The sequence below is a fragment of the Leptonychotes weddellii genome, chromosome 2 (genome assembly GCF_054177405.1).
Source record: "Leptonychotes weddellii isolate Sample4059 chromosome 2, ASM5417740v2, whole genome shotgun sequence".
NCBI classification, from domain to species: Eukaryota; Metazoa; Chordata; class Mammalia; order Carnivora; family Phocidae; genus Leptonychotes; species Leptonychotes weddellii.
In genome coordinates, this window is record NC_138370.1 from 142,234,774 (window position 1) to 142,246,887 (window position 12,114).

Here is a 12,114-nt window from a genome sequence, read left to right on the forward strand (position 1 = left end):
TGCCTGACAGGGCGAATTTACAATTTCAATAGCCCTTTGTAAGTCCATATATGATCTCAGAAATCTAATAAATCAAACTTAAATGTGATAAGCCAAATTCTCGTAACCATACAAACATTTAAAAAGTCAAATTCCCTTAAACTTCAAATTGTAAGTTTAAAATTAATTTTGCATTTAAAATCAGAGGCTAAAACTTAATATGTCCGATTCTCTTAAAATAATACTTTATTTTATTTTTTAAAGACTTTATTTATTTATTTGAGAGTGAGCACAAGTGGGGGGAGGGGCAGAGGGAGAGGAAGAAGCAGACTCCTCGCCGAGCAGGGAGCCCGATGTGGGTTTCCATCCCAGGACCCTGAGATCATGACCTAAGCTGAAGGCAGTTGCTTAACTGACCGAGCCATCCAGGTGCCCCAAAAATAGATACTTAAAATATCAAACATATTGCTTATGCTGAATTTTACGGAAGCATGAGTTTCATTTATTGCATTTTCTCTCTGTTGAAAGTTTCATCTTCTCAGGGTTAGAAAATGACTAAGAGAAGCAGATTTACCATCTTAGATCTAACAGGGTTTCTAGGTTGAAAACTCAAGACCACAATACTGTTACTTGTTGGTTCTAAGACTGGGACAGGTGTACCCAAGGCTAACATGTACACAAGACGTTTGTACTTGGTAACAGTTGGACATGCTAGATGGTTTTCATATGCCAGTAGAAACCCTACCCTAAGCCCTCTGTCCACATCATTCAGTATGAGTTTTATAATCAGTGTTGTCCAGGCATAAGAGTTGCAGCATTACCTATTTAAAAACAAAACAAAACAAAACAAAACACAAAATTCTTCTTGACTATCTGATTTAACCAGATGAAATTCTGAAACAGCATGCCCCCTCACCTCACCTATATCATATCCATCTATTCTTTTTTCTGCCTGTTGAAATTCTGCATTATTTTAAAGGATATGAAATTCATCATATACTTGTCTCTGGTTCTTCTCTTACTACTTTGAAGTCATTTTAATGACATCTACACATGGATGGATTTTTAACTTATATTTAAGCAAAATTAATATATTTGCTTATATTACTTATCACCATAATAAGTAAGTACAAAACAACAAAATTAACACTTAATGTGATTATAGGTGAGAAACATTTAGAATAAAACAATTTATGTGAACTTTTTAAAAAAGATTTTATTTGAGAGAGAGAGAGTGTATGCGTGCATGGGAGCATGCACTCTTGGGTGAGTGGGGGGAGGGATAGAGGGAGAGGAAGAAGCAGACTCCCCACTGAGCAGAGAGCCCACTGCAGGACTCCATCCCAGGACCCTGGGATCATGACCTGAGCCAAAGGCAGATGCTTACCCTCTCTCATTTATTTTGAAAGAATTTCTTCTTTCTACAACAAGAGGTCTTAGACTCATTCTGAAAGTCCCTCCCCCAATATGAATATTCGTTAAAAAGTGCTGAATGATATTCACAGTCCAACATCACAATTAACTCCTGTTCCCACTAGTGATAAGTAGTCCAATGGTTTCATCTAGAATCACCTGTAATCATCCTCTCTTCTCTATGCTTTATCTTTTTAAAAGTTCATTTTCAACTTGAGGCCATTAGCATTTTTAATATGTGACCATTCTACTTTAGTGGCAGCTTTTTACTACTGCAGGTTAGTCCACAAGATACGATAGATTCTGTCCTCAAAGTCAGATAGAGGATTTTCATGTAGCCACCATTTGGCCTACCCACTGTGACTCAGTGTATGGTTATACATGCATTCTTCTTTCCACTGTCCACAAAAATAGCATTTCTGGTAATATTCCCTTAACTCCTTTTTAAAATCTTATTTTGAAACAAAAACTTTTCCATTTGTTTTCTCTCTCCTTTGTTCTACCATTTCCTCTCTCTTTCCTGTACAACATTTGCTTACTGACTAGGTCTTGTTCTGCCAAACTATGGGTTTCAATTATACTCATTTAATTGTGTTTACTGTGAGAGGATCTGATATTCTAAAGTCATTTCAGGATATGTTTCATACGGAGGAAACAGCAAGATAGGAGGCAGAAAGGGGCTTGGTGAATTTGAGGAAGGAAAGAATCCCAATATGGCCGAAGCTTAGCATGAGGGGAGAACAAGCAGAAAGACGAGAGGGTGTTTGGAGCAAGGCAGGTACTAGTTGCTCCATTTACATTATTAAACCACTAACTTTACTACAGGTTAACATACTTGGGGGAGTCAGATGGGCCAGAGTACGTTTTAATTTTGGAAAGGTAATATGGCACAGATGAAAGCAGGCAAATAGGAAGTTCCCAAGAGCAAAGAAAGAAACAGGTATTTTTTAGTTTGTCTACCAAAGCTCAGTAAATGTTCATTGACTTATTAACCACATACGTTTCATGAAAATTTTCAGGAGATTAAATCACTCAAAATCACAAACTAAGTATCTGTCAGAAAGTTGAATTGAGATATGATAGAATAAACTAGGTATCGGCTTACAATTAATAAAACTGTTATACTAAATGACACATAATAGTACATTGTTGTTTATCGGAAATAAAAAACGCTCAGCTTTCTAAAATCAGTTCTGGAGTAAAGTTCCTAAAAATGAAGGAAATGAAGCAGGTTTTTTTTTTTTTCTGGAAAAAATAGAATATAAAATTTTAAAATTATTTTTATTGCTTTTACAGGTGGTACCATAGAAACATTACCAGAAATCAGGCAGAACATATTTTGAGACAAGAGGTAATTCACTTTATTCATGAATAACTTGTGAATATTTTCAAAGTTTCTAACAGATGTTCATTGTAAAGATTTGACCAAACTTAAAAGTTTTATTACTTCCTGTTCTTTTCAGTTCTAAAATATTATTACAACTTTATCTGTACTGTGCAATTTCCGATAAGTTGTAAACCAGATATATTTGTATCAGCTCATGTTTTTCATTGACTTTCATTGTAACTTGAGAAGTGTATTTTTCCTGAAATGATTTCAACTCCAACGTACTGAAACTCCTCATTCACTCCAAAGTGCATCCCGCAGTAGAGTCTATATTGGAATTGCCCATACACCTTTGCATCACATACAATAAAATATATACTCTGTCTTCATGAGCTTAGCTAAGGCTTCTTAAAAACACAAATAGAGAAAAATACTGAGTGCTACATTTTCTTTGTTCTTTGGGAACAAAAGGAAGAGTGAGGTAGCCAAAATATCAAACTCAGATCAAAACTGCTCTTTTAGGTCAAAGCAAAACAAAAGTGCATACAGTTTCCAACGGACGGTAAATACGAACTGTGGGTAAATGTAGAGTCAAACCTAGAAACTAGGTAAGAGGTATGTGTGTCACTTTGCCCTGCTATCAGATGTTGAGGAAATCTAGAAATATGAGTGAGAAAGAGTCAGTTCTGGAACTACAAAGTCAATACCAGTAAGGACTCAAGACAGAAGGGAGGTCTAGTGGATAGCAGGGGGTTAGACAGAGTTTGAGCGACCCAGACCCAGGCTCAGCTGGGGGTGGGGAAGGAGGTTGGAGGCCAGGCTTGGCTTCACTGGCTAGGAGGAAATGGGACGCGGCAGCAAATGTGGGACCCACCGGGCATGGTGACAGCAAGTGGCCTCCTGTAAAGTGATATTAGTAGGTCTAGAATGGACAAAGATGTTATGACAAGTAGGCAGAACTGGAGAAGGAAAATTCTCAAGTCGGTCCACGGTAAGCAAGTTACCCTCTCTCATTTATTTTGAAAGAATAGGGTGATAGGGTCAAAATCACAGGGGCTGTGCGGGATCAGCTGGAGAGACTCTTGCGCCTGCCAGGGAGCCAGAACAGAGCCGGGGGCTGACCTCCCTACAAAGACTAGATGAGGGAGTTATGCAACAAACCTCCACACACCCATAACCCACACAGCACAAATAGCAACATTTGGCCATAACATGCTTAGACAAAATAAAACCTGGCAGATGCAATTGACACCCATCCCTTCCCTCATCTGTTTTGTCTCCGCCCACTCTCCAGAGACAATCACCTTAGAAGGGTGTGCCCCCACTGCATCCATGTGCTTATATTTTTATCATATATTGGTGCATGAACAGCCCACAGTGTTACGTGTTTTAACATTTGACATAAGGGAGATCATAGGTATGTTGATTTTTAATGAAACATTGTATTTCAGTTTCATTCCCATGGATACATAAAGAGCAAACACATTCCTTTAACTGCTGTATTTCATTAGATGAGTATAACAAATGTATTACTAATCATTCACGTTGTTTCTAACTTCTTAGTATTATGAACAATGCTGCCAAGAACTTCCATGCACATGTCACCTTGTACACAAGGGCAAGGGTTTCTTTCGGTTATACCCAGAAATGATCTGGTCAGAAACTATGTGCAGACTTAGCATTACTAGATATTTTGAAATCATGACTCAAAGTACTTGTACTAGTTTATATTCTTACAAGGAATGAGAAAACTGGTCCCCTACATTCTTGCCAACAGTTGGTAGCTTTTCTTTGATTCACTGAGAAATGGTATATATATTTTAAAATGTGCATTTCCTTGATGAACAGTTCAGTTGAGTGACTTTTCATGTGTGTGCTGGCTATTTGGGCTTCCTCTGCTGTTACATGTCTGCTAATACCCTTTGCTCATTTTTCACTATGTTCTTTTGATTTTTGGCCCTAAAATTTTTTTATGCTCTTTTCTTATTTTAAATTTTAAAACATGTTAATGTCAAATTTCTCAATTTTTATGATCTTTTTTCCTTTTTCAGTATAATAAATTCTTCTCTCTCCTGAAGTGATAAAATGATATTTTCTTTTAAATGGTTTAAAGATTTGCTTTTCATATTTAGGTCCTAATCTGTCTAAAGTGTGTGTGTGTGTGTGTGTGTGTGTGTGTGTATGTTATGTGTGTGGATATTTTTTAAAATATACATATTTTTCCTATATATCTAAAAATATGTTTGTAATTTATATATTTTCTATTTTTTTTTAAGTACCTGGATTAAATCCTACTTGATCATGAGGCATTTAAAACATATATATTGCTAGTTTGAGTTTCCTAATACTTTAGTTAGCATTTGTCCTGCTATGTTCACAAGAGGCCTGGCTTCTAATTTCCCACTCTCTTTGTTTAGTTTTAGTATAAAGGCTGTACTAGTCTCATAAAATGAGTTGGGACATGAGGTTTTGTCTCTTTCCAATCTTTAAAATAGTTTATATTGAATAGAAGTTATTTGCTCCTTGAAGTTACATATATCTCTCATAAAATAGTTTGGACATGCAGCTTTTTCAAACAGATAATTGAGTACTGATTTAATTTCCTTTTCTTCTTGAGATGTTTGACAATTTATATTTACGTGGAGAGTTGCCTACTTTATATTTATTTTCAAATTGATTGCATAAATTTTTATAGAAGTATTTTATAATTTTATTTATTTCACATTTCAATGGCATGTTCATATAGTTTAAAAATCAAAAGATTTTGAAGTTTTCTCCCATCCTTGTCCCCAAGATACCAGTTCCCTTCCCCATAGACAAACTTCTATTATTAGTTTATTTTGTGTCCTTTCAGAGATATTTAATACATACACAAACAACTAGAAATATATTTTCTTATATTGTTATTTTTACACAAATGGTAACATATTATATATACTCTTGTGTGCATTACTTTTTTCACTCAGCAATATGTATTGGGAAGGAAACTTTTCACATCAATACACAGAAAGTGTCCTCATTCATTCTACAGCTGCATAGTATTTCTTGCATTGGGCGTATCACACTTTATTTAGGAAATTTAATGGAGGGGTGGAGCACTGGACTCGTGGTTTCGGATTGGTTGTGACCTCGGGGTTGTGGGATTGCCTGCGTGGGACTCTGCGCTTGGCCCAGAGTCCGCTTAGGATTCTCTCTCCCTCCTCCTCTTGCCCTACCCCTGCTTGTGCTCTCTCTAAAATAAATAAATAAAATCTTAAAAAAAATTTAATGGGAATTTAAGTGGTATACACTCTTTTGCTATTGAAACAGTGCTGTTGGGGCGCCTGGGTGGCTCAGTCGTTGAGCGTCTGCCTTTGGCTCAGGTCATGATCCTGGGGTCCTGGGATCGAGCCCCGCATTGGGCTCCCTGCTCCGCGGGGAGCCTGCTTCTCCCTCTCCCACCCCCCCTGCTTGTGTTCCCCCTCTCACTGTGTCTCTCTCTCTAAGAAATAAATAAAAGTCTTAACAAAACAAAACAAAACAGTGCTGCTATAGGTAACCTACCTACATAGCTTTTCCCATTTATGTGAGTATATATGTAGGATAAATCCCCCAAGATAGAAATTCTGGGTCAAAGGGAATGTACATTTCTAATTTGGGGAGGTATTAAATACCCTCTACAGGAGTTGTACAATTTACATACCTGCTAAAAGTTGTAAGAGTGCCCATTTTCTCACAACCTTTCCAGCAAATGTTTAATGAAATATGTGGCACTTTGCTCTCTGACATCTCATCTCAGTGTGGGTTTCATTTACATTTCTCCTATCCCAGAAATGTTAAGCATCTCTGTGTATATGAAATTTTAAATATTTGTATCTCCTTTTCTGTAAGATGTCTGTTCATATCCTTTGCAAAATTTTCTGTTGTTGCTTTTTTTTAATGCTTTCCTCACAGTTCGTAGGACCTATGTAGCTACATTAAGAAAATTAGCTCTTTGTGATATGTGGCAATACTTTCCCCAGTTTTTCAACTGTCATATATTTTTTTTTTGCCATGAATAGTGCTTAAATTTTATGTGTTCGAATTTATCAGACAAATTTTTTAAAGCTTTGTGTCAGGTTCGAATTATCTTACCCGCTCTGAGCTTTAAAAAAAAATGCCTATGTTTCTTGATTACTTCAGTGGTTTTATTTTTTACATAGACATGTTTGATTCATTTGTAATTATTCCTGATGTAGAGTGAGGTATGGATCTGATTTTATTTTATTTTTTCTAGATAGTTACCAAGTGTCTATCTTTTCTGTATTGATTCGAGGTACCACTTTCATCATAAGCACAGCTCCTATGTTGGACTACATCTGAACTCACTACTTGGTTTTATTGATCAGCCTGTGTATTTAGGTGATACCTTTATAATATTTCAAATACTGAGGCTCTCTTTGTGTGGCTAGCCTCCCTCATTCTTTTTTTCCAGAAATACTCTGGAGATACATTTTATACATATGAACTTAACAATTATTTTGCCTAGTTTTAAAAAGCTTCCTGCTGGTGTATTAAATTTACAGAGTAATTTAGGGAAAATTGTTTGGGCATTACAAATCAGTGGGGTTTGGGGACGAGTTTGTTCTGGGACCCATATTAATTATTCCTGTAGAAAAAATTAAAATCAGGTCCCTACTTCAAGCAAAAATAAATCTTCGATGGATTGAAAACCTAATGAGAAAAGCAAACATCTTTATATTCTTTAGGAGCATTTTATTGATTTATTTTTAAAGATTTATTTATTTATTTGAGAGAGAGAGAGAGAGAAAGCATGTGCACGGTGTGGCAGGGGGCAGAAGGAGAGGGAGAGAAAAATTCCAAGCAGACTCCAGGCTGAGTGCAGAGCCCAGCGCGGGGCTTGATCTCAAGACTCAGAGATCATGACCTGAGCAGAAACCAAGAGTCGGTCGCCCAAATGATTGTGCCATCCAGGAGCCCCTTTAGGATCATTTTAAAGTTTTCTTCATATAGCTCTTGCACATTTGTTTGTGTATTTTTCTGTTGCTACTATAAATGGGTATCTTTTTTTTTTTTTTTTACTTATGAAAGCTCTTGAGTTCTGTGAATTAATTTTGTAACAGAAGACTTGGTGAATTCAAAACTTTTTTTGGTAGTAGTTTTTTAGTTGATTCTCATGAGTTTCAGGTAGACTCTTACCAGTAGCAAACAGTGATGATTTCAGCTCCTTTTTATAATTTAATAGAGTATTTCTTGGTGGGTTTTTGTTTTGGTTTGGTTTCTTTTCTTTCTTTTTTTTTTTTTTTTTGGCCTCTCATTTAATTGCATTAGCTGGCATCTCAGAACAATATTAAATACCAGTGCTGACAGTGGGCATTTCTTTTTCCTGATTTTAGTTGGAATGATTCCCACAGAAAACATAATGCTGGACTTGGGACTAACGTAAACATGGACTATTGTGTTACAGAAGTACATATTTATTACTATTTTACTGAGAATTTAAAGAAAACTGATTCTAGAAATTGAAATTTGTCAAATGCCCTTTCAATATCTATGGTGATGTTCATGAGATTTTTCTTCTCAGATCTGTTAGTAGGATGAATTAATAAAATTCCTAATATTGAATTACTTTTTCATTCCTGTATGCAATCCTTCTTGGTCATGGTATATTATTCTTCCACTGTGCTACTGGATTCAGTTTGTTAATATTTAATTAGGATTTTTGAGTGGACATGAGTGAGATTTGTGCACAATCTTTGCTGTGTTGTTGGTGTTGATATTAAACCCACTTTATATAAAAATTTATAAGTTTTTCTTCTTTTCACATGCTCTGGAATCATGCAGCATCACAATATGTCCTCCATGGTGTTTTTAATGTTGTAGCTCTTTTAAAGCCTTATCCATTTTCCCATTCAGTAGGTCCATTAACATTTCCAGATCTTCTGGAATCAATTTTGATAAATTTTATGTTTTGCTAGGTAATCACTCATTTCATTCAAATTTTCAAATGTATTATGTAGAGTCAAGGTGATGCTCTCATTTTTTTTCTGGATCTTTGTGGCTTATTTTTTCTGATATATTTCCCCTCTTATTTATTGGTTAGATTGGTTAGCAACTTACCTATTTCATTGTTTTTCCCTCTATAACCAGATTTTGAACTTAATGACTAGCTTTATTATATTTTTGTTTTTATAATTGATTGTTTTCTGCTTTTGTCTTCATTTCTTTCTTCCACTTGACCTGGTTCTTGCCCTAACTTCTTGAGGTAGATACATTTATTTTGTATTTCTTTTGTTTATTGATGTAAGCATGAAGACTGAGTACTGTTTGAACTATATAGCAGAGTTTCCGATATGTGGCATTTCTTTATTATTTTCTAGATGTTTTCATTTTTATTTGAATTTCCTTGAGTTATATAAAAGAGAACTTGAAAATATCCATGCAGTAGTAGCTTTCTCCTTGGGGGCTTGTTATTAATTTCTACTTTTATTGCTTTGTGGTGGTGACTGTTTGCACTCTTTCCACCTTGAAGAGGAGGTCACTACTTAGACAACTTGACTGAATGCATAGCATCTCTACATCTGTGTATATATACTGCCTACGTAGCCACTGTACGTACAACTTTGCTTTTTACATCTCCATCCTTTATACCTTCTGTCCTCTATGGTTTGTAACCCAGTCCGTGGACATGGTAGGAATTCAATAAAAGCTACATGTTTATTATTTTAAGTGGCTGTAAGAGATTTTTTGGTTTAAAAGTTTGACCAGAAAATGAGGCTTGTTCCTTGGTAAGCATCTAGAAGGAAGAGAAGGCTTTGCTTGATGTATCGTGCTCACTTTGAGGGTTACACCATGGTGTTTGTTGGGTTAGGGCAATTCTCAGGCAAGTTGTTGGCACTTCGAAAGTGTACACTTCCACACATTTGGCAAGCTTCTGAGATGGTTCCCTCTCCACAAGTGTAAACACACTAAGTAAAGGTGGAAACTTTTTTTTATGATATCAAACAAACAACACAAACCAAACAGTCCAACAACCAAGTCATTTGAAAACAATTTACAGCTTTATTGGGGGTTCCCAGAGGATGTCAGTGGGAATCCAATTTATAACCTAACATCAAACTTAAAATACTCTTCTTTCCTGCCCGTTCTCTTCTTGTCTCTCCCATGCCCTGGTGGCAACTAAAATCACTCCTCCGCTCTTCTCTCCAGACTCCCTCAAAGCTTATCCTCTCTCCATCCCTGTCATGGATTCTGCTCCCTTTTCCCCACTCCCTCCCTGCTTTTCCAGATGTATTTCTTGCTGCCTCCCTCACCCCACCTGCTGTGTTGTTTCTTTTCTTCCAAAATACAACCTGCCAATCTGTCTCACAGCACTTCCTGTTCATCAGCAATGTGTGTCAATTACCTTGATTGATATAACAAAAATAATGAAATGGTGGGGTACAGGTTGTCAAGTGCAGAATTTTTCTTAGAAAAATCGGGACCAAGGTTTTAAAAATACTCATACATTATAAATTCTTGTCCCAATTAAATATTTTTTTGTAGGTGTGACTTCTTAACATATAAGGGAGATAAGATTGCATGTATTTGTGAAAACAATCTTATCCACTTGTAGTAAGTCAGTATGGTTTGGTTTTCATTCCTGAGATGTAGGTTTGTCTTTCTTCCTAATAACGACTAAATCTGTACAATGAATTGTTTTGCAGTCTAAAGAAGGTGCATTTATTGTCAGAGATTCAAGACATTTGGGATCCTACACAATTTCTGTGTTTATAAAAGCTAGAAGGTAAGCAATTGTGATTTTGATCACTTTAGAGGTAACGATTCTTGGGACAGTCTTTCTTAGTGAGACACTGTCACATGGAGAAAGAGAGGTCTTAGCACAGAAGATTGCTGGCCTGGAAGTTGGTACAACTGATCGATTCAAGTTGTATTCCTAACAAGCTCTGTGTGTGACTTTGGTAAGTTAAGGGACTTCTCCCTCCCGTCTCCTTTTCTCAACCATGAGGAAGTTGGCTTAGTGGTGGCAGACAATGGTGGTCCTTTCCTCATATCCCTTGGGGTTTACCTGCAGAGCATTCTCCTGCACTCAGAAAGCATCCTGTGCCTTTCTGCTGGAGGATGTTCTCTGGCTGTGGGAACTCGGGGTCCCCATGGGTAGACTGGAGGTGCCTGAGAGTTAACATCCTAGGAGCAACCCTCCATCAAGGAGGAATGGAAGATTGGCCCCTCAGCTCCTTTGCACTTTGGTGGGACAATTCTCAGACGTGTTCCACAGTCTCTCGAGGCTGCCTAGAGCCCCAGTGGCTATAGCAGACCTGCTCATCAGTATACTCTCTCTCAGTTTTCCTCCTTTGTTTCATGTCTCCTTATATCCCTCCCAGTGCATTTATTCACTCATTGAACTGATAACTAAATACTTATAAGTGTCCCTAACGGGCTCTACGATTTTGGACACTGGAGTTGTCAACTAGACAACTTTGGCTGAAGTTATGTTCGAATCTAAGGACCCAATAGATGGCTCAGGAATTTACCCAGGCATGCTGAGGCACCAGTTGAATGTAACCCACTCTGCAGTGCATAGTGTCACTAGGATAAAAGTTTTAGAGGTGGCGGGCGCCTGGGTGGCTCAGTCGTTAGGCAACTGCCTTCGGCTCAGGTCACGGTCCCGGGGTCCTGGGATCGAGTCCCGCATCGGGCTCCTTGCTCAGGGGGAGCCTGTTTCTCCCTCTGCCTGCCACTTCCCCTGCTTGTGCTCTCTCTCTCTCTCTGACAAGTAAAATCTTTAAAAAAAATAAAATAAGGGGCGCCTGGGTGGCTCAGTCGTTAGGCAACTGCCTTCGGCTCAGGTCATGGTCCCGGGGTCCTGGGATCAAGTCCCGCATCGGGCTCCTTGCTCAGGGGGAGCCTGCCTCTCCCTCTCCCACTCCCCCGCTTGTGTTCTCTCTCTCTGTCAAATAAATAAATAAAATCTTAAAAAAAAATAAAGTAAAATTATAGTTGATTTGGGGCACCTGGGTGGCTCAGTCAGTTAGGTGTCTGCCTTCAGCTCAGGTCATGATCCCACGGTCCTGGGATCAAATCCCACATCGGGCTCCTTGCTCAGTGGGGAGCCTGTTTCTCCCTCTGCCTGCCACTTCCCCTGCTTGTGCTCTCTCTCTCTCTCTCTGACAAGTAAAATCTTTAAAAAAAATAAAATAAGGGGCGCCTGGGTGGCTCAGTCGTTAAGCGTCTGCCTTCGGCTCAGGTCATGGTCCCGGGGTCCTGGGATCGAGCCCCGCATCGGGCTCCCTGCTCGGCGGGAGGCCTGCCTCTCCCTCTCTCACTCCCCCGCTTGTGTTCTCTCTCTCTGTCAAATAAATAAATAAAATCTTAAAAAAAAATAAAAGTTTTAGAGGTGGAGTCCTGTCGCTTCA

General features: G+C 38.0%; 1 protein-coding gene across 4 annotated transcripts in view; it reads left to right on the plus strand.

The window, feature by feature from the left end:
* LOC102750068 (tyrosine-protein kinase TXK) overlaps positions 1–12,114 on the plus strand; it is a 57,001-nt gene that overhangs the window by 20,947 nt on the left and 23,940 nt on the right. For all 4 annotated transcript variants that reach the window (XM_081812409.1, XM_081812412.1, XM_081812410.1 and 1 more), the window contains 2 exons: positions 2,689–2,743; positions 10,405–10,484. In XM_081812409.1, the coding sequence (XP_081668535.1) occupies positions 2,689–2,743; positions 10,405–10,484 (135 nt within the window). The remainder of the gene's footprint in view (positions 1–2,688; positions 2,744–10,404; positions 10,485–12,114) is intronic.